The sequence below is a fragment of the Coffea arabica genome, chromosome 10c, assembly GCF_036785885.1.
Source record: "Coffea arabica cultivar ET-39 chromosome 10c, Coffea Arabica ET-39 HiFi, whole genome shotgun sequence".
Classification (NCBI taxonomy): Eukaryota; Viridiplantae; Streptophyta; class Magnoliopsida; order Gentianales; family Rubiaceae; genus Coffea; species Coffea arabica.
Genome location: NC_092329.1, coordinates 10478247 through 10499956, shown reverse-complemented (window position 1 = coordinate 10499956; position 21710 = coordinate 10478247). Strand labels below are relative to the sequence as shown.

Genomic DNA, 21710 nt, shown 5'->3' with positions numbered 1-21710 from the left:
CGGACGTCCGACAGGCCAACGGCTAGTTTTGACAGCATTTAATATTTGACCGTTGGAGAGCCTTTTGGAGCCATTTCTCACCTTCTATAAACACCCCAAAGCACAAGAAGACAAGGGACTTTTGCCAACACAATATACAAGCTTACAAGTGAGATTTTTGAGTAGAAAGATTCTTTGTTGGTTGTATAAGGGGTTGGGGAAGTTGGGTTGTGAGGTTGCTCAAGTGAAGGTTACTCTCTAGGAGGAGTAAAACCTTGGTGAAGGTGTACCTATCACTTGAAGTGGTAAAACCTTGGTGAAGGTTGCCTCATTTGTATAAAATAGTTCTTAATTGGGTGAGTGATCTTTCAAGTGTAGGTTGTTGAGGGTTAACTAGAATTGTTGTAAAACTCCTTGGCTCAACCAAAGTGTGTTTGGGGTGAGGAAGGAGTGAGCCTTCACTTGTACATCTTGGTTAGCATCGCCATCTATTGAAGAGGCTATTGGATTGATATTTGGTTTGCATTTCTTATCTTTTCTCTTTAATTAAGTTTTCTTTATTGTGCTTAAATTTGATATATCTTTGTGCATCATTGTGAAATTGTTTGTACTCATTGGGTTGCACCAGGTCTTACAATTGGTATCAGAGTTTGGTCTCTTTTGATCAAGCTTAACCGCTTAGAGTAAAGATCATGTCAACCATAAAAGTTTCTTTTTTAGAAGGGCAATCTATTGATAGACCACCTATGTTTAATGGTTCTTATTTTAGCATGTGAAAATAAAGAATGATGATTTTCTTACAATCCGTTTATATTGAATTGTGGTATGTGGTAGAAGATGGTCCTTATGAAGTTAGAATATTTGACTCTACCACCAATTTGAGTAGATTAAAGACTAGACAAGAATTGAATGAAAAAGACAAGAGATACCTTTCTTTGAATGCCAAGGCCATGTGTATATTGTACAATGCATTAGATGTAAATGAATCTAGTAGGATTAAAGGTTGTAAATCAGCTAAAGATATTTGGGATAAATTGTGTGTATTTTATGAAGGTAACCAAGATATTAAAGAACAAAAGAAATCTTTGCTTGTTTCTCAATATGAATTTTTCAAAATGCATCCTCTTGAAAATGTTGATAAGATGTGTAGTAGATTTTGTGACATTATTCAAGATCTTAAATTGTTTGGAAAAGAATATTCTTTGAGTGAGAAAAATAGAAAGATTTTGAATGCCTTACCAAAAGAATGGGAAAACAAAATAAATGCTATAGAAGAGGCAAAGGATTTAAATTCTATGTCCATTGAATCTCTTGTGAATTCTCTAACCTCTTATGAGTTAAAGCTGAAATTCAAAGTGCAAGAGAAAGAAAATGCAAGAATGTATAAGAGAGGCATAGCTTTTAAAGCATCTCAAGTGGGGGATAACCCATCCTTCATAGGTAATGAAATCATGAAAGTGGACAATGATATAACTCCTCACATCAAAAGTTTCAAGAAGATCTTCAACAAGAGATGTTCAAGAGGAGATTGCAAAATTACATGGGATGAATGCAATTCAAAAAGAGAAAAAGAAGAGTTGGCCCAAATGGCACTAATGGCCGTTGGAGAAGATGAGGTAAGTTCTTATCACTCTTCTTGTGATGAAGATAATGAAGATGATGATGTGAAAATTCTTATGATTAAAATGCATAAAAGTTTGAGAAAATCTTATGCTAAAAATAAAGATTTGAAAACAAAAATAAATGATTTGTTGGAAGAAAACTCCAAACTTTTTCAAGAAAACAAATGTTTGAGAATGGAAAATGATGATTTAAAAAATCAAAAAAGTGTTTTTGATTGCAAAAATAATTTGAAAAGGAAGTTGGAAGAGAAAACAAAGTTTTATGAAAAAATGTTGGAGGAACAAAATTTGTTAAAGAAAAGAATTAATGACTTGAACGAGTTTCTCCAAAATGAAAAACAAAAGTTTTCTCAAACAAAAGAAAGCAAATCTTTTCAAGGCACAAATAAGTTTGCTATGATAAGAAGTAAGAAAATTAGTTGCATTAAATCCAGCTATGTGCAAAATACTTCTATCATGTGTCACTTTTGTTGCAAATTTGGACATATGCAAAATGATTGCTATGTAAAGAAAAATATGAGAAAAGGCATGAAATCCATGTGGATTGCTAGATCATGTTGTATTAACTCCCAAGGACCCTATAAAGAAAGGGTACCAAATGAAATTTCTCATATTTAGGTACATCATGAAGATTTGATCCAAGAAGTGCTAAATGGTTGTAAGTACATTTGAAAATTTTGATATTCAATATGGTCTTGATTTGAAAAATAAAGGGGGAGTTTGTTTTTTTTTTTTTTTGATTGATGTCAAAAGGGGGAGTAGGATTTATTGAAATTTCTTTGTATGTTGGCACTTTCGAAGGGGGAGCTTTATTTGAACTTATTTGATAAAAGAAATCTTCATTTTGTTTGTCATCATCAAAAAGGGGGAGATTGTTGACCTTGGTCGATTAATCCTTGGTTTTGATGATTAACAAACCAAAATGTAGATTTGGGCTAATATTTTTATGTGAGCAATTTGTTAGAACAGATTCTTGTGGCACAAAAGAAGAAGCAAAAACAGGGCACTCATGTCGGACGTCTGAAAGGAAGCTATTGGACGTCCGAAAGGATGAAGAACATCAAGAAGGAAACTCTGTCGGACGCTCGTGAGGAAGCATCGGACGTCCGGAAGGATTCGACGCACGCCTCGGACGCACATCGATCGCATCGGACGTCCGAGAAATTTCGTAAAGATTTGATGACTCTCTGACGACGTTCGGACGCAGGGTTCGGACGTCCGACAGGTGGTTCGGACGTCCGACAGGCCAACGGCTAGTTTTGACAGCATTTAATATTTGACCGTTGGAGAGCCTTTTGGAGCCATTTCTCACCTTCTATAAACACCCCAAAGCACAAGAAGACAAGGGACTTTTGCCAACACAATATACAAGCTTACAAGTGAGATTTTTGAGTAGAAAGATTCTTTGTTGGTTGTATAAGGGGTTGGGGAAGTTGGGTTGTGAGGTTGCTCAAGTGAAGGTTACTCTCTAGGAGGAGTAAAACCTTGGTGAAGGTGTACCTATCACTTGAAGTGGTAAAACCTTGGTGAAGGTTGCCTCATTTGTATAAAATAGTTCTTAATTGGGTGAGTGATCTTTCAAGTGTAGGTTGTTGAGGGTTAACTAGAATTGTTGTAAAACTCCTTGGCTCAACCAAAGTGTGTTTGGGGTGAGGAATGAGTGAGCCTTCACTTGTACATCTTGGTTAGCATCGCCATCTATTGAAGAGGCTATTGGATTGATATTTGGTTTGCATTTCTTATCTTTTCTCTTTAATTAAGTTTTCTTTATTGTGCTTAAATTTGATATATCTTTGTGCATCATTGTGAAATTGTTTGTACTCATTGGGTTGCACCAGGTCTTACAATTGGTATCAGAGTTTGGTCTCTTTTGATCAAGCTTAACCGCTTAGAGTAAAGATCATGTCAACCATAAAAGTTTCTTTTTTAGAAGGGCAATCTATTGATAGACCACCTATGTTTAATGGTTCTTATTTTAGCATGTGAAAATAAAGAATGATGATTTTCTTACAATCCGTTTATATTGAATTGTGGTATGTGGTAGAAGATGGTCCTTATGAAGTTAGAATATTTGACTCTACCACCAATTTGAGTAGATTAAAGACTAGACAAGAATTGAATGAAAAAGACAAGAGATACCTTTCTTTGAATGCCAAGGCCATGTGTATATTGTACAATGCATTAGATGTAAATGAATCTAGTAGGATTAAAGGTTGTAAATCAGCTAAAGATATTTGGGATAAATTGTGTGTATTTTATGAAGGTAACCAAGATATTAAAGAACAAAAGAAATCTTTGCTTGTTTCTCAATATGAATTTTTCAAAATGCATCCTCTTGAAAATGTTGATAAGATGTGTAGTAGATTTTGTGACATTATTCAAGATCTTAAATTGTTTGGAAAAAAATATTCTTTGAGTGAGAAAAATAGAAAGATTTTGAATGCCTTACCAAAAGAATGGGAAAACAAAATAAATGCTATAGAAGAGGCAAAGGATTTAAATTCTATGTCCATTGAATCTCTTGTGAATTCTCTAACCTCTTATGAGTTAAAGCTGAAATTCAAAGTGCAAGAGAAAGAAAATGCAAGAATGTATAAGAGAGGCATAGCTTTTAAAGCATCTCAAGTGGGGGATAACCCATCCTTCATAGGTAATGAAATCATGAAAGTGGACAATGATATAACTCCTCACATCAAAAGTTTCAAGAAGATCTTCAACAAGAGATGTTCAAGAGGAGATTGCAAAATTACATGGGATGAATGCAATTCAAAAAGAGAAAAAGAAGAGTTGGCCCAAATGGCACTAATGGCCGTTGGAGAAGATGAAGTAAGTTCTTATCACTCTTCTTGTGATGAAGATAATGAAGATGATGATGTGAAAATTCTTATGATTAAAATGCATAAAAGTTTGAGAAAATCTTATGCTAAAAATAAAGATTTGAAAACAAAAATAAATGATTTGTTGGAAGAAAACTCCAAACTTTTTCAAGAAAACAAATGTTTGAGAATGGAAAATGATGATTTAAAAAATCAAAAAAGTGTTTTTGATTGCAAAAATAATTTGAAAAGGAAGTTGGAAGAGAAAACAAAGTTTTATGAAAAAATGTTGGAGGAACAAAATTTGTTAAAGAAAAGAATTAATGACTTGAACGAGTTTCTCCAAAATGAAAAACAAAAGTTTTCTCAAACAAAAGAAAGCAAATCTTTTCAAGGCACAAATAAGTTTGCTATGATAAGAAGTAAGAAAATTAGTTGCATTAAATCCAGCTATGTGCAAAATACTTCTATCATGTGTCACTTTTGTTGCAAATTTGGACATATGCAAAATGATTGCTATGTAAAGAAAAATATGAGAAAAGGCATGAAATCCATGTGGATTGCTAGATCATGTTGTATTAACTCCCAAGGACCCTATAAAGAAAGGGTACCAAATGAAATTTCTCATATTTAGGTACATCATGAAGATTTGATCCAAGAAGTGCTAAATGGTTGTAAGTACATTTGAAAATTTTGATATTCAATATGGTCTTGATTTGAAAAATAAAGGGGGAGTTTGTTTTTTTTTTTTTTTGATTGATGTCAAAAGGGGGAGTAGGATTTATTGAAATTTCTTTGTATGTTGGCACTTTCGAAGGGGGAGCTTTATTTGAACTTATTTGATAAAAGAAATCTTCATTTTGTTTGTCATCATCAAAAAGGGGGAGATTGTTGACCTTGGTCGATTAATCCTTGGTTTTGATGATTAACAAACCAAAATGTAGATTTGGGCTAATATTTTTATGTGAGCAATTTGTTAGAACAGATTCTTGTGGCACAAAAGAAGAAGCAAAAACAGGGCACTCATGTCGGACGTCTGAAAGGAAGCTATTGGACGTCCGAAAGGATGAAGAACATCAAGAAGGAAACTCTGTCGGACGCTCGTGAGGAAGCATCGGACGTCCGGAAGGATTCGACGCACGCCTCGGACGCACATCGATCGCATCGGACGTCCGAGAAATTTCGTAAAGATTTGATGACTCTCTGACGACGTTCGGACGCAGGGTTCGGACGTCCGACAGGTGGTTCGGACGTCCGACAGGCCAACGGCTAGTTTTGACAGCATTTAATATTTGACCGTTGGAGAGCCTTTTGGAGCCATTTCTCACCTTCTATAAACACCCCAAAGCACAAGAAGACAAGGGACTTTTGCCAACACAATATACAAGCTTACAAGTGAGATTTTTGAGTAGAAAGATTCTTTGTTGGTTGTATAAGGGGTTGGGGAAGTTGGGTTGTGAGGTTGCTCAAGTGAAGGTTACTCTCTAGGAGGAGTAAAACCTTGGTGAAGGTGTACCTATCACTTGAAGTGGTAAAACCTTGGTGAAGGTTGCCTCATTTGTATAAAATAGTTCTTAATTGGGTGAGTGATCTTTCAAGTGTAGGTTGTTGAGGGTTAACTAGAATTGTTGTAAAACTCCTTGGCTCAACCAAAGTGTGTTTGGGGTGAGGAAGGAGTGAGCCTTCACTTGTACATCTTGGTTAGCATCGCCATCTATTGAAGAGGCTATTGGATTGATATTTGGTTTGCATTTCTTATCTTTTCTCTTTAATTAAGTTTTCTTTATTGTGCTTAAATTTGATATATCTTTGTGCATCATTGTGAAATTGTTTGTACTCATTGGGTTGCACCAGGTCTTACAATTGGTATCAGAGTTTGGTCTCTTTTGATCAAGCTTAACCGCTTAGAGTAAAGATCATGTCAACCATAAAAGTTTCTTTTTTAGAAGGGCAATCTATTGATAGACCACCTATGTTTAATGGTTCTTATTTTAGCATGTGAAAATAAAGAATGATGATTTTCTTACAATCCGTTTATATTGAATTGTGGTATGTGGTAGAAGATGGTCCTTATGAAGTTAGAATATTTGACTCTACCACCAATTTGAGTAGATTAAAGACTAGACAAGAATTGAATGAAAAAGACAAGAGATACCTTTCTTTGAATGCCAAGGCCATGTGTATATTGTACAATGCATTAGATGTAAATGAATCTAGTAGGATTAAAGGTTGTAAATCAGCTAAAGATATTTGGGATAAATTGTGTGTATTTTATGAAGGTAACCAAGATATTAAAGAACAAAAGAAATCTTTGCTTGTTTCTCAATATGAATTTTTCAAAATGCATCCTCTTGAAAATGTTGATAAGATGTGTAGTAGATTTTGTGACATTATTCAAGATCTTAAATTGTTTGGAAAAGAATATTCTTTGAGTGAGAAAAATAGAAAGATTTTGAATGCCTTACCAAAAGAATGGGAAAACAAAATAAATGCTATAGAAGAGGCAAAGGATTTAAATTCTATGTCCATTGAATCTCTTGTGAATTCTCTAACCTCTTATGAGTTAAAGCTGAAATTCAAAGTGCAAGAGAAAGAAAATGCAAGAATGTATAAGAGAGGCATAGCTTTTAAAGCATCTCAAGTGGGGGATAACCCATCCTTCATAGGTAATGAAATCATGAAAGTGGACAATGATATAACTCCTCACATCAAAAGTTTCAAGAAGATCTTCAACAAGAGATGTTCAAGAGGAGATTGCAAAATTACATGGGATGAATGCAATTCAAAAAGAGAAAAAGAAGAGTTGGCCCAAATGGCACTAATGGCCGTTGGAGAAGATGAGGTAAGTTCTTATCACTCTTCTTGTGATGAAGATAATGAAGATGATGATGTGAAAATTCTTATGATTAAAATGCATAAAAGTTTGAGAAAATCTTATGCTAAAAATAAAGATTTGAAAACAAAAATAAATGATTTGTTGGAAGAAAACTCCAAACTTTTTCAAGAAAACAAATGTTTGAGAATGGAAAATGATGATTTAAAAAATCAAAAAAGTGTTTTTGATTGCAAAAATAATTTGAAAAGGAAGTTGGAAGAGAAAACAAAGTTTTATGAAAAAATGTTGGAGGAACAAAATTTGTTAAAGAAAAGAATTAATGACTTGAACGAGTTTCTCCAAAATGAAAAACAAAAGTTTTCTCAAACAAAAGAAAGCAAATCTTTTCAAGGCACAAATAAGTTTGCTATGATAAGAAGTAAGAAAATTAGTTGCATTAAATCCAGCTATGTGCAAAATACTTCTATCATGTGTCACTTTTGTTGCAAATTTGGACATATGCAAAATGATTGCTATGTAAAGAAAAATATGAGAAAAGGCATGAAATCCATGTGGATTGCTAGATCATGTTGTATTAACTCCCAAGGACCCTATAAAGAAAGGGTACCAAATGAAATTTCTCATATTTAGGTACATCATGAAGATTTGATCCAAGAAGTGCTAAATGGTTGTAAGTACATTTGAAAATTTTGATATTCAATATGGTCTTGATTTGAAAAATAAAGGGGGAGTTTGTTTTTTTTTTTTTTTGATTGATGTCAAAAGGGGGAGTAGGATTTATTGAAATTTCTTTGTATGTTGGCACTTTCGAAGGGGGAGCTTTATTTGAACTTATTTGATAAAAGAAATCTTCATTTTGTTTGTCATCATCAAAAAGGGGGAGATTGTTGACCTTGGTCGATTAATCCTTGGTTTTGATGATTAACAAACCAAAATGTAGATTTGGGCTAATATTTTTATGTGAGCAATTTGTTAGAACAGATTCTTGTGGCACAAAAGAAGAAGCAAAAACAGGGCACTCATGTCGGACGTCTGAAAGGAAGCTATTGGACGTCCGAAAGGATGAAGAACATCAAGAAGGAAACTCTGTCGGACGCTCGTGAGGAAGCATCGGACGTCCGGAAGGATTCGACGCACGCCTCGGACGCACATCGATCGCATCGGACGTCCGAGAAATTTCGTAAAGATTTGATGACTCTCTGACGACGTTCGGACGCAGGGTTCGGACGTCCGACAGGTGGTTCGGACGTCCGACAGGCCAACGGCTAGTTTTGACAGCATTTAATATTTGACCGTTGGAGAGCCTTTTGGAGCCATTTCTCACCTTCTATAAACACCCCAAAGCACAAGAAGACAAGGGACTTTTGCCAACACAATATACAAGCTTACAAGTGAGATTTTTGAGTAGAAAGATTCTTTGTTGGTTGTATAAGGGGTTGGGGAAGTTGGGTTGTGAGGTTGCTCAAGTGAAGGTTACTCTCTAGGAGGAGTAAAACCTTGGTGAAGGTGTACCTATCACTTGAAGTGGTAAAACCTTGGTGAAGGTTGCCTCATTTGTATAAAATAGTTCTTAATTGGGTGAGTGATCTTTCAAGTGTAGGTTGTTGAGGGTTAACTAGAATTGTTGTAAAACTCCTTGGCTCAACCAAAGTGTGTTTGGGGTGAGGAAGGAGTGAGCCTTCACTTGTACATCTTGGTTAGCATCGCCATCTATTGAAGAGGCTATTGGATTGATATTTGGTTTGCATTTCTTATCTTTTCTCTTTAATTAAGTTTTCTTTATTGTGCTTAAATTTGATATATCTTTGTGCATCATTGTGAAATTATTTGTACTCATTGGGTTGCACCAGGCCTTAAATGAAGAAGGAAAAACTACTCCAGAACCAAAAGAAAAGTCAAAGCTAAAGAAACAATCCAGTTGTCCGTCCTCTCTATTGCTTTTGCCTTGTGCGGCGGCCTCCTTCCGGAGAGGAAGAAGAAGACCCCTTTTTTCCTGCGCAATTTTCCTATATAAAGTAGTGCTCCTTGCGGCGGTTCCTGTGCGGAAAAATGAAGATTTCGGCCCAATTTACCCAACAAGGGCTCACGTTTTGTTGTTCCAAAAATGTCCCTAGGACAAACTCTATCATCTGAACTCTTTTCTTGCTAAATTAGCACCTGTTATTATATTTTCGTTCTACTCCCTGAAATAAATGCAAAATATCAAAAGTGAGTAGAATCTAGCAATTAATTCACATCAGGTCAGGTAATAGGGGAAATTAATTATAAAATAAATGATAAAATTGCAACCTATCAAACAAAAAAAATTCTAAAGCGCTAATCAAGGCAGATTTATATTCTACTGTTTTAGTTAGAATTTTAAAGAAAAAATCAAGATAGATTTCTTATTTTGCATCCATTGATATCTAATGTAATAATAAATGACATTCCTTTCGCTTCGTACCAAACAAAAATGAATAAAAATCGCAATGTCGTATTATTTTTTTGTAAGATTTAAACCCCCTATCTGTTGATTTTAAACCTTCAAGATCCTCTCATATCTAGTGCTTAATCAAAAGGGGATATTCTATAACAATGTAATGTACATAAAATAAACAGATGATTAAGGCAAATGTTCACAAAAATATAATTTTTTTGAAAAAATAAATGTTTGTAAAATATATTCAATAAAACATGCTTACTAATGTAAGATATTTAACTTTTAAAATGTTATTTTTTAATAATTTAACTCTTAAAACAAGCTTTTATAAATTTTCTTTTAACAAATTAATCCATAGCATGTTATAGATAAAAATCATAATAATGTAGATATAGTTTTACACGGGGGTTATATCAGAGCTGTGCACAGTTGACATTTTTTTTCTGACTATATTCTAGGAAACTAACCCCTAAGTGAGAGTCTTTTTAAAAATATGTATATTAGTTAGTTTAAGTATATCCAAAATAAAAGAAAGGAAAAAAAAAAGAGCAATTTGATAATGGTTTACTAATTTAGAGATAAAACCAAATAAAAACTAGCGTTAGTTTTGTTGTCTATTTCAAAAACAAAAATTAATCATTTTTTGATGGAAACTTGCAAAGCCACAAAATCACGCGGTCTACAACTTATATTCAACTGCATTATCAGCAAATACATGGAGTGCCTATATATATGCGTGAATGTGTGCCCATCCTATAAATTTTTTTTTCGCTCGCCGAATGCCGATAGCCCTCCGAATAAGATAATATGGCAAGTGTAAGTAAAGGCATATTTCTCAAAGGGTTGATGGTCAGTTTATCTCCTTAACGGGGCAGCTTTAAAGAGTAGGGCTTCCCCTAATCAATTAAAACGCAAGGGGGCATAAGAAGGAATCTCTTGTCGCTACAGTGCTGACTATGCACGGCTGCGATTGACAATTTTTGTAATTGTCGGCCGCTACCGTGCACAGTCAGCTACCGTGCAGGGCTGCGGTTGACTTTTTTTTAAAAAAATTGCAGGCGCTGCAGGTAACAGCGATTAAAAAAATAAATGTTTCCTGCCGTGCCCAGTCAGCACGGCAAGTATAGTTTTGTACCAATCCCTTGTCAGACACACATTTGACGGATTTTTTTTTTGGATATATTCTGAGAAATTAGCCGTTATTCTAGCTTGAATAGAACCATAACAATTCGAATCAAATCCAGATTTTGATCCAATAAGTTCGATTTCCCGTAGCTGGAAGTCAAGTTTTAATGTGAGAAAATGAAATAAAGCTAGCAACGTAGTCACTGACAAAGGAAGAGAAGACCATATCTTAGACTTGTAAGCACTCTTGACTGACATATTTTGATTCACAAGAATAGACAATTCCCTTTCTTGAACAACATATTCTATGCCACTCTCTTCGTTAATTACTTTTGAACTTAGAAATGGAGATATTACCACTAATTCAGTCAATTGGAATCCTGTAGTACATTATATGGCATTGTAGCACATGTTTTATATCCCACATTTTTCATGTCCATTCTGTATTTCATGGCTGGCTTTAAGCAGACTATTGAATGCTTTCTCATAACTTTATTTGTAAATACTATTAATAGCTGTTACCATCTAAGTCAGTCAAAAGTTTTTTGAAGTTTAACTCACTTTTTTGTTCCTAAGATACAAGGCAAATAATTAACCTACTATTAGGAGTAGGAGAATTTTTTGGAGCTACTATTATGAGCATGAAAAGAGCAGGCATGTCAAAGGCATTTGCTACATCAAGCCATAGGGGCAAGGCAAAAACAGTTGGAACCAGCCCTGACTATTAGGGGGAAAATGTGCATATTATTATACGTGGCGTTGAAGTAAAATTTGTTCAAATCAAACCTAGTAAGAGATTGGCTTCGAGTTTGGGGACTTTTTCAAAAGATGGGTCCAGGAGCACTATAAAAAATCGCAAACGGGATCCTCTATCCATTATGTTTGTCCATTTTCTTGTTCAATGCAAAACTACGTAGTTCCACTTACTAATATTGCTGATGTGGCACATAACAAAACTTCAGATGTTTGGCTGCCTTATGCTTTTTTTTTTTCATTTTTTTTTGTTTCCTCTGTTTACACAACTTAGTTACAATTCCTAAAACAGTATTGCTACCGTTGCAATTTCCAAAACCTATTGCTACTGTTTTCTGCCTAGAAGATGAAGGAAGTTCTTCAACAAAACAATTCTTTTTTCTTTTTGGTGTAAGTGAAAGCAAACAATTTTGGGAACCTTATTATTAAGGTAGAGACTTGAGTGTCAAGAAGATTTGCGACTTCTTTTGCCGATGGTAAGAAAAAATAATGTTCATCTATACAATTGCTTTGTCCCTTAAATATTTTTCTTTTTATTGTTTATAATAAGCGCTTGAACAAATGCTCATATTCAACTTGACTTGTCAAACTAATTGTTATATTATGGGCTATAAACTGGGATTTGATAATATATCAATTGTCTTTATTTGGTCTTGGGATTGAACATTTCTTTTATGATTATGTTCAGAAAAGCAGCGCACAATTTTGTTGGAAGTTATAATGCATGGTTTTTGTTAATAGTGGTACTAGAATCTAAATAAAGGATGTTGGTACTTGTTCTAAATATCAAATGGTGTCATGCATGTTAGTGAATACTTAATTTACATCTTTGGGTTCTAACTTCTAAAAATGGATTTTCATGCATAAGATACTAGCCATTATAATCTATCAAATTTAGGATCGGAGAAAATTCATTAAACATTTTTTTGACATTAGATATATAGCTTGGAAATTTTAGCGCATCTAATGGTTCAATATGGTTCTTAAAGAACATTTAATTACTTGAGTTGGACCATAAACCTACTATTGCCTAGATGATATGTAAATTTTTCTTGCACTTTTGAATATTAAGAAAAAAATAAATTGTTATATATATTAGGCTTTAAACTCAAGTTATATAGGAAGCAAACATTTACCTTGCCGTCAATTACACTTTGAAGAAGTCAAAGAGCAAGAGGAGGACTTTGACATTGTTAATGAAAGCAACAAACATGACATTGAGGAGATGACTAGGCTCAACTCTGTTAAGGACTTGAATAAAATCCACTCATCTATCCCTAATGAAACGATTCCACATACAGGCATGGAGTTTGAAATTAAAGATCAGGCTTGGCAATACTATTTGGCATATGCCAAACTAGTTGGATTTGGTATTAGAAAAAGTAAAAGCCACCAAGACATTTATGGCAAATTGATTGCTAGGACATTTTGTTGCAGAGCTGAAGTAAAACGGGAAAAAGATAAACGAGATGGTAGCGTGAAAACCCCTCGCCCAGAAACAAGATGTGATTGTTTGGCACGAATGAAAGTTAATAGTCGCCAAATTGGCAAGTTCTGTGTGATTGAAATTGTGGCAGTGCATAATCATTACCTTTCAAGTCCAAATAAAAGTCATCTGCATAGAAACCACAGGAGTATTACTTCTAACTTAGCTACTGACATTGAAATGGCGCATTATGTCGAGATTGCACCAAAAGTAGCTCATGAGCTTATGGCTAGGCAAGCTGGTGGACGAGAGAATGTAGGTTTTATTGCTGAAGATTATAAAAATTATTTGTGTTCTAAGAGTACAAGAGATGTGAAGATAGGGGGTACAGGAGGGGTTCGTAAGTATTTACAAAAAATGCAATTTGAGGACCCTAATTTTTTGTATGCGATACAGGTTGATGAAAATGATCTAATAACTAACATATTTTGGTCCGATGAAAAGATGAAAGTAGATTATGCAAATTTTGGAGATGTCATCTGCTTTGACACAACTTACAGGAAAAATAAAGAAGGCCGACCAATTGTATTATTTGTGGGTGTGAACCATCATAAGCAAACTACTATTTTTGGTGTTGCATTGTTATGTGACGAAACTTCAATGACTTTTGAGTGGTTATTTGATACTTCTACTAAAGCTATGTCTGGGAAAAAGCCTATGACAATTCTCACAGACCAAGATGTAGCAATGGCTAAGGCATTAGCTTCTAAATGACCTAACACGCATCACCATCTTTGTATTTGGCATATTTATCAGAATGCTGCCATTCATTTGAGTAGTATTTTTATTGAATTTAAAAGTTTTACTCATGATTTTAGTACATGCATATATGATTTCGAGGAAGAAGAAGATTTTGTCATAGAATGGAACAGAATGTCAGAAAAATACAATCTTCAAAATAATGACTGGTTGAAACGATTATTCGGAATAAAGGAGAAGTGGGCATTAATATATGGGCACCAATTTTTTTGTGCAGACATGACGACAACTCAAAGAAGTGAAGAGTATGAACAGTGTCCTCAAAAGGTATGTGAATTATAAACACAATTTTCTTGAGTTTTTTAATCATTTTTAGAGGCTACTTGAAGATCGCCATTATGAAGAGTTAAAAGCTAATTTTAGGGCAAATATAAGCTTTTTAGCATTACAGTATCCTTGTCAGCTCTTGAAACATGCAACAAATATCTACACGCCTGAAACTTTCAAGTATTTTCAAACTGAATGGTGCAAGTCTTTAGATGCTAAATTTCATGATTGTGGTGAAGTTGAATCTGTGAGAAAGTATGAGATAACCCTTTTTGGAAAAAGTTACTATCATACTGTTCTTCATGACTTGTTAAATGACAAGTTTGATTGTAGTTCTAGAAAATTTCAATTTACTGGAATTTTTTGTTCTCATATTTTGAAAGTTTTTACGATGAGAAATATTATCAAGATTCCAAGTGAATACATATTAAAGAGATGGACACGCAAAGCAGAAACTGGATTTTTTGGAGATGAAAATTCTACTATTGACGCCAACAATTTAGATCTCAAGCATGTGGTATAGAGAATTGCTCAGAATATATGTTCAATTAACTACACGAGCAGCAGAAACAAAGGAAACATACAAAATTGCAAAAGATAGTCTTCTTAAAATGCTTGAAGTGGTGGATGCAAAATTACAAGATGAAGTGGCCTCTCAAAAATCAAGTGCAACTCTACTTGAGAGTTGAGGGCAATCTTAAGAACTTGAGATCTCCATTTGTGGGGAATAAGAATGAATCGATATTTTACGTGAATAGTTATAGGAAACCAATAATTGTTTGGCTATGACAGTACAATAATTAAGAGTGGGATGCGGAGAAGATCGTAACCCAAAAGATCCTTATGTTGGGATTGAAGTTGAACATGTTAGGGAACAGGAATCATCTAGTTCTAATTAATCTAGTGAAACACTACTTATGATCTTTTGTGGTGGGACGATGGGAGTAGATTTAAGAGTTGTACCTTGGAGATGAATGTACTTTTGATAATCACTTGTTTACTTTATTTATTGACTTTGACTTGGTATGAATTTTACTTGACTAAAACTTGTGTTATGATTTAATGAACTCTAGTTTGTGTTTACTTGCATAGTGATAATGTTATTTGTGTAAGTGATTTCCTTTTTTTAAAAAGTTGTTATTGGTATGTGTGCATGTGGCGACCCCACTTCCCCCTAAGGCGAACCAAAGGGTTGGCGGGCCGTCTGCCCAGCTCTCGCCAGGGACTCACGCAAGCATTCTAACCCAAATCCTTTCAAAGGAGAACTTAATCTGTGATAAAACAAATCTTCCCGAATAAGATCATCCTTACATCCAACTTAACTTCAGAGATAGCAGAGATAAATTAGCCAGTCGAGGCTCTTAAACGTCCCACGTGCTACGTACCAAAAAAAATAGAAGGAGGGTATCGAGTTTTAAGTTATCTTAAAAATCTCTTTGTAAACCCCTTCTTTCTCAGTTTTTAAATTTCTTTGTACGCATTTCTATTCAATGAGATCAATAAAGATTTAAAATTGATTTCGCTTCAAGAAGCTTCCACTTCAAAGATTACTCTGATTTTGGATTTAATTGTGAAGACAAAGGCCTGTAATATATTCTATAGATTATAGCAAAATTCTTTGTATATTTCTCAAATTCATCACCTTGTAAATGAATATCTAATATGACTGAATTCAAAACATGTGGATCTGTTAAATCTACTGAAAAGTTTGGAGCACAATTAGAGTAAATTAGTCCATTACATACATTTGTTTGAATCATAGATAAAAGTGAAGTTTTATATATTTTGAGTCTCGTATCTCTTAAAGCTAAGTATATAGGCACATCAACTCCTGAATGGAATAAAGGTTTTACTGCAACTTGAATTAATCCAATATGAATATATATATATATCCTTTACTAAGATATTTTTGAATTGTATTATGATTCAGTAATGGAATTGATTGAAATTCTTCTTGGATAGATATTGTCTCTTCATGAGTTTTAACTGATAAAGCTGTTTCGAAATCTAAAGGGCCTATTCTATAAATATGTTCTATTTTTTCTTCTGGAATAGTCCAATCTGAATTATTTACGGGCATATGATATTCATGACTTTATACTATATTAGCTTGTTTTGAACTAGATCCTATTTTTAACTGTCTAAGGAATGCTAAGGAATGCGGCCATGTTTTAATATCTTGCTTAATTTTTTATCTTATGAGGAACAATCGAGTCTAAGCGTGGAACATCCTTTCCCGGACTTACCAACCGTCTTACAAAACTGCAAAGTCTTACCAATGCTAAGATAAAATCTTAAAGGAGATATTTAAACATGAATGCATGACATTAAACTCCTTTTGAGAATGTTGAAGTTAATCTTGATTCATTTGTATAGGTCTTACCTTTGTTGAAATACTCTTTTCCTCAAAATTAGGTTCATAAGGAAGGTGGACAGTGTGATATTTTCTTACCCAAAATGAATTTGAAATTTCTACACAAACCATTTCTTGAATTCTTGCTTGTAGATTCTGAATTTTTTGTTGAATTCTGACTTCTGGAGTTGTTTATCTATTCTTTTGTAAACAATTCTTTTTTCAAGAAATTGATTTGGCTGTATTTAAGGGATAAATAATTCAGTATTTTTTGGACTGTTAGTCTGGAGAAGGATAAAAGAGCATTTTGACCATATTTTTGGGGTATGATCCCCTCATCAGTGATTAAGTATGGAATAAGTTTGATGACAAAGGTTGTACCAAATATGATGTTGTTGGTTAGGTCTTTTGCTAGAGGAATGTCTCTTTAATCGATACATATGAAAACTGGATTTGGACATTTGAACTAGATATTTAGTTGGGAACCATTGGGTCCTCTAAGACTTTCTTTTATTTTTCAAGAAATATTGTTGGAATAAACCCTTTTTTAATATAACTAAAATCAGCTCCTGTATCAAATAAAATTTCTATTTCTGCAATGTAATTATTACTGATAACCAGTAATAAGATAGACTTCAGTGGCAGACTGAGCTGTAGTCTCAATTGTCTTAGCTTGCTGTTTGAGAGAAATAATTTTTGCTTGAAGATCTTTAACAGTTATAAGTTTGACAAGGGGTTGAATTTTTGCCAAAACATTTACTGTGGGATCTTCTATGTCCTTTTCTGTTTCAAGACTAGTGTTATTGTCAGAATTGTTTATTAGTTGACTAGATACCGGAAGTTTTGAAGTATTGATAGACTTTTGATTTGGTAGTTCTACCAGGTTTGATAGATCTACTGGAGAATATAGTAGCTCTATAAAATTGTATTTCAGGTTTCTTTTGAATGAAAATTGATTACTCGATCCAAACAATTCCGGTTTCCAGATCATTTACTGGTTGGGTGTTTAGAGAGGATTTGAGAAGGTTAGACTTTGTTCTATAAAAAGAAATCATAAAATAAAATAAAATAAAGCAGATTAAACCTGTTAAATGACAGTAATCCTCTTTCCTTTGGTACAAAATCCTTCGAGATCTATGGAGGATAACTATATTTCTAGACTGATTATAACAAAGATAGTACGAATCTTAAAATGTTAGATCTGGACTTTTGAAACAAGTTAACTATAAATAACGACTATATTTTCAAACAAATTATAATAAAGTTAGTATATGGATCTAGAAAAATAAATTATTCTTTTGAACAGTTCACCGTTTTGGATTTATAATCACAGAAATCTCAACATTCCTACACGACTTACTGCCAAATCTCATGGTTTTACTACTTGGACCGAAGGTTGGCAATCACAGGTTCTATACTCATCATCACAGATCTATATTTTTAGATTAGTACTAACAACATTATAATAAATGCATTTGAAAATATACCAAGTTAGCCAGTTCAATTAGTTAGATCCAAACTCGTAGATCTTGTACTAACAATATCATAATAAGTAAAGAAAGATAGCCATCAACCTATTTCCTCCTCTGACTGTGATAATATAGTTATATAATACACATATATATAAATATCAATTATACTAATATATTATATAATTATAATATATATAATACATAAAATATAATTATAAATATATTTTAATTATAATTGTAATATATTAGCATATACACAAAATATAATTATAATTGTGAGACCCCGGTTAGTCCTTAATTTTGATATTATGTGAATTAAAGAACATTAGCGTCATTTTTGCTGCAAAATGTGGTTTTAGGGTTAGTGGTAATCCTTTAACTGTTATTTTGTTCTAAATATTTAGAAACTCCTAATTTGGGTTATTGCTAAAACCCTAGTTTTCGTATTAATCACAAGTTCATGCTGGAGTTAGTATTAGGCATACTAATGTATGTTTTTGTATAGGTAAGTATAGGATTTGATTTATTTTACAAAGGTTAAGTAGGTTTAAAAAGCTAAAAATCCTAAACTAGTAAAACCTCTAGTGCTCTAATAAATTAGAAACCCTAAGTTGGGTTTAAAACCTCTAATTTTGCTAATATAAAAAAGGTTGTTGTTTAGTTGCTTATATGTAGGATAGGTATGATTAAGAAGGGACGGTTAAAATAGGAGGGTGATTAGTGAAGCGATTAAGCGGAATTAAGCGTTTTAAACTAGATTAAGTATGTATCCTATGGAGTTAATTGAAAGACTTCTATATGTTTGTGGGCAAGAGAGTAAGAAAGATAAAGTGAAGTTGTAAGGGCTAAGAAGCAAAATGCAAGCTTTTGTGTGATTGGTTGAGGTGAAAATATCTTTCATGGGCTTTGACTTATATTGTATCATAGGAAATACAAGATAAACATAAGTCATTAAGCAAACAAACATCAAAGGGAGAGAGAGAGAGAGAGGGCCGAGAGCCTTGAGCAAGAAAGGAGAGAGATTTCTTCCAAATTCATCTACTTCTAGCCATTCATCTTGATCTTGGAACTTAGGGAAACAGCCTTGGCACTTGATTGTTGTGATTCCATCGCTTGCAAAGCTTGGTTGGAGGTAAAACATCTCACTTGAAAGTTAAATTTTGGTGATTGAAGTCTTGAACCCATGAAAGTGATGTTCTTGTTGTGGTTGTGAACTCTTATGGTATACATGGTAATGGTAATTGTAGAGTAGTTTAATGGTTTATTTTGGTGGTATTTTGTTGCAAGAATTTTGGCTAAAGCTAGGAGAAGTTAGGGTTCCTTGCTTCATGATTCCTTAAGTTGGTTTGGTTGGTTATTTGGCTTGCCAATGGAATTTTGGTGTGATAATTTCACTTGTATGGTTGATTCTTAGTAAAATCCAATTTGGTCATGAAACCCTAGTTTAAAGAGAGTTAGGTTGGCTTAGCTAGGGCTTAAATAGTTAGGGCTTGATTGGTATATGGATAGACAAAGTTAGTTAGGGCTTGTAAGGTTAGAGCATAGAATATGGTTAGTATTGGCTAGGTTTTGAGGTTAAGTTGAGAAAGGAATTTCGGGTTTCTTATAAAACAATTGGGAGATGGTATATGTGTGTTGTATTGGTGTGGAAATGGTTAGAAAACTTGCATGCGATGCTTGCATTTGGACCACGCATTTGCGCCACGGAAATTAACTACCCAGAAAAGAACAAAAAAAAAAAAACAGGACAGTGCGATCCTGCAGCTTTGGTTCCATTTTTCATTGGGATTCGTGTTGACTCAGCTTTTGGCCAAAACACAAAAGTTATAGCCTTATAACTGAGCTTTCTAACACCTTTAGAATTTCTTGATTTGGATCTACGAGTCCTGAATTATGGTCGTTCAAACAGGGGCTATCCGACAACCTGAATATAAACTGCTGGGACTGTTTCGTGCATTTTTGTTCTAGTTCCATTGAGATCAGAGTTGAAGGGCCTTCATGAAAGTTGTAGAGCTTTGGGTGATCTGTCTAACTGCTAAATTTCAAAGCGTTTGGACCTTGGAAGCATACAAAACGATCCAAACACTCTAAATTGTTTGAATTGCCTAAGATAGTTTTTGGTGGCTATAGTTTTTGTCTATTTTGATTACGAAGAGGTCTATTTTAGCTCTTAATGTCTTCATGAAAGTTGTGACTCGTTCTCTTAGCTTTCGAAATGGTGTCTTATACACCTTAATCCGATATTTATAGCCTAACTTATGGTCAAAACGGTTTGGGGTGGCAAATCTGCTGTTTATATTTTCGACGGCCGTTTCCGTTTCCATTCGGCATTTCCGCGCGCATGTGTGTCCGTTTTGCCAATTTGCTTGATGTATACATTTTAGTAGCCGTTTGTGAAATAATGTACAACCTTTTATTACAGACGGTAGTAGGCTAGGCGAAGCCAGTGGGACCTACTAGCTGTCGCACGCGACGTGATTTTCGCACTTTTGCTATACTTGTTCTTTACATAAGTATCCGGGCTGTTTCTATGTATAATTCGCTTATGTACTTTGATGTGGATGAAAGGGTACTTAGGCGAAAGTGTACTTTATTACACTCGAGTTAAACCCTAATTTGCATCTGTATTTGTACATAACATGTGTATATGAATTGTTTTGGGACCGAACCCTTTGAGCTTGTAGCTCGGGGTGACTTTTGTGAATTATGAAATATGATGAGTTTGGGGTCCGATCTCAAGACCTAGACGGACTATTCGAGCCGGCCGGGGTTTAGTCGAAGTCAGTCCAACCTAGCCTTGAGGTCATCACGTTTGTGAACCAAGTTCGATTTCGTTTTGATTGCTCGAGCCATTTTGTGCGGTTGACTGGCCAGTGAGGGTGATAAGGGGTACGGTAAGAGTACAAGTGGAGTTCTACGGACCCTTGTTTGTGATCGATGGAGTGTCGACAGGAGGTCACATATAGCAAATAACTTGGTTTTGAAGCTAACATGTATCCTTAATTTGTACTGTTATTTCTTTTGCTTTTGACTTGGCATCTTTATCACGTAATTGTTCGTCTTGAGGTGCCATTTACGTTTTTACCCCTGTTTACTTACTAAACTTATAACTTACCCATTTCCCTTTATTTTCCTTAACAGGGGCCGACGCGGGAGACTCTCTGGCACTGTCACTAGTATAACTAGGTTTAGTTTATAATAGCCAGATAATTAAGATGGTTCTTCTTGTTATAGTGATCCGTGTAAGGATCCTTCTTCGAGTCTACTTTCTGATTTTGTTTATTATCATAAGATGAAGTAGTGGTCTAGATATCTACTTTTGAGGGTGTAACTAGAACTCTTTTGCTAATGTATATATTGTGAATAGCACTCTTTCGATTCATATAGCTTATATTGTTTTGTGTTTTCGAGTCCTGGCCCGAGCTAGACAGACGGTCCACTAAGCCCTTTGGTATGCCTTTGGGTGCCGTGGGGTCGTCACAGGTGGTATCAAAGCGCTTAAATTAGAGGATTTGAACAATTGGGACATACGTGATAAGCAGTAGGAATATGTGTATCTATTTAAGTTGAATGGTATGTTTTAAGCTGAAATGCCGACGAACTGACCAAATAATGTTTTGTAGGTATGGAGACCGTGGAACCTAGTGGATCAGGACCAGGGCCGAGACCTCCTAGTGCAGGAGGCCCGGTGAATCAGGTGCTACGCCGGCGTGTGCTCCGATTTCAGAGGAGGCCTGGGGGTCGTATTCGCTGTATTCCCCTTTTGGTCGGCTGAACCGGCCATATGAGTGCCGACAGACGTTCGGCTACCTAGATGAGGTCG

At 34.6% G+C, this 21710-nt stretch overlaps 1 protein-coding gene across 1 annotated transcript; it reads left to right on the top strand.

Moving 5' to 3' along the window:
* The first annotated feature begins 12775 nt into the window (after window positions 1-12775).
* LOC140015761 (protein FAR1-RELATED SEQUENCE 5-like) lies at window positions 12776-13750 on the top strand. Its single transcript, XM_072068576.1, has one exon. The coding sequence runs from the start codon at window positions 12776-12778 to the stop codon at window positions 13748-13750; it is 975 nt and encodes a 324-aa protein (XP_071924677.1).
* The last annotated feature ends 7960 nt before the right edge of the window (window positions 13751-21710 follow it).

Coding starts and splice junctions, on each gene's coding strand:
- LOC140015761 (XM_072068576.1), top strand. CDS start 12,776: ATGACTAGGCTCAACTCTGTTAAGGACTTGAATAAAATCCACTCATCT.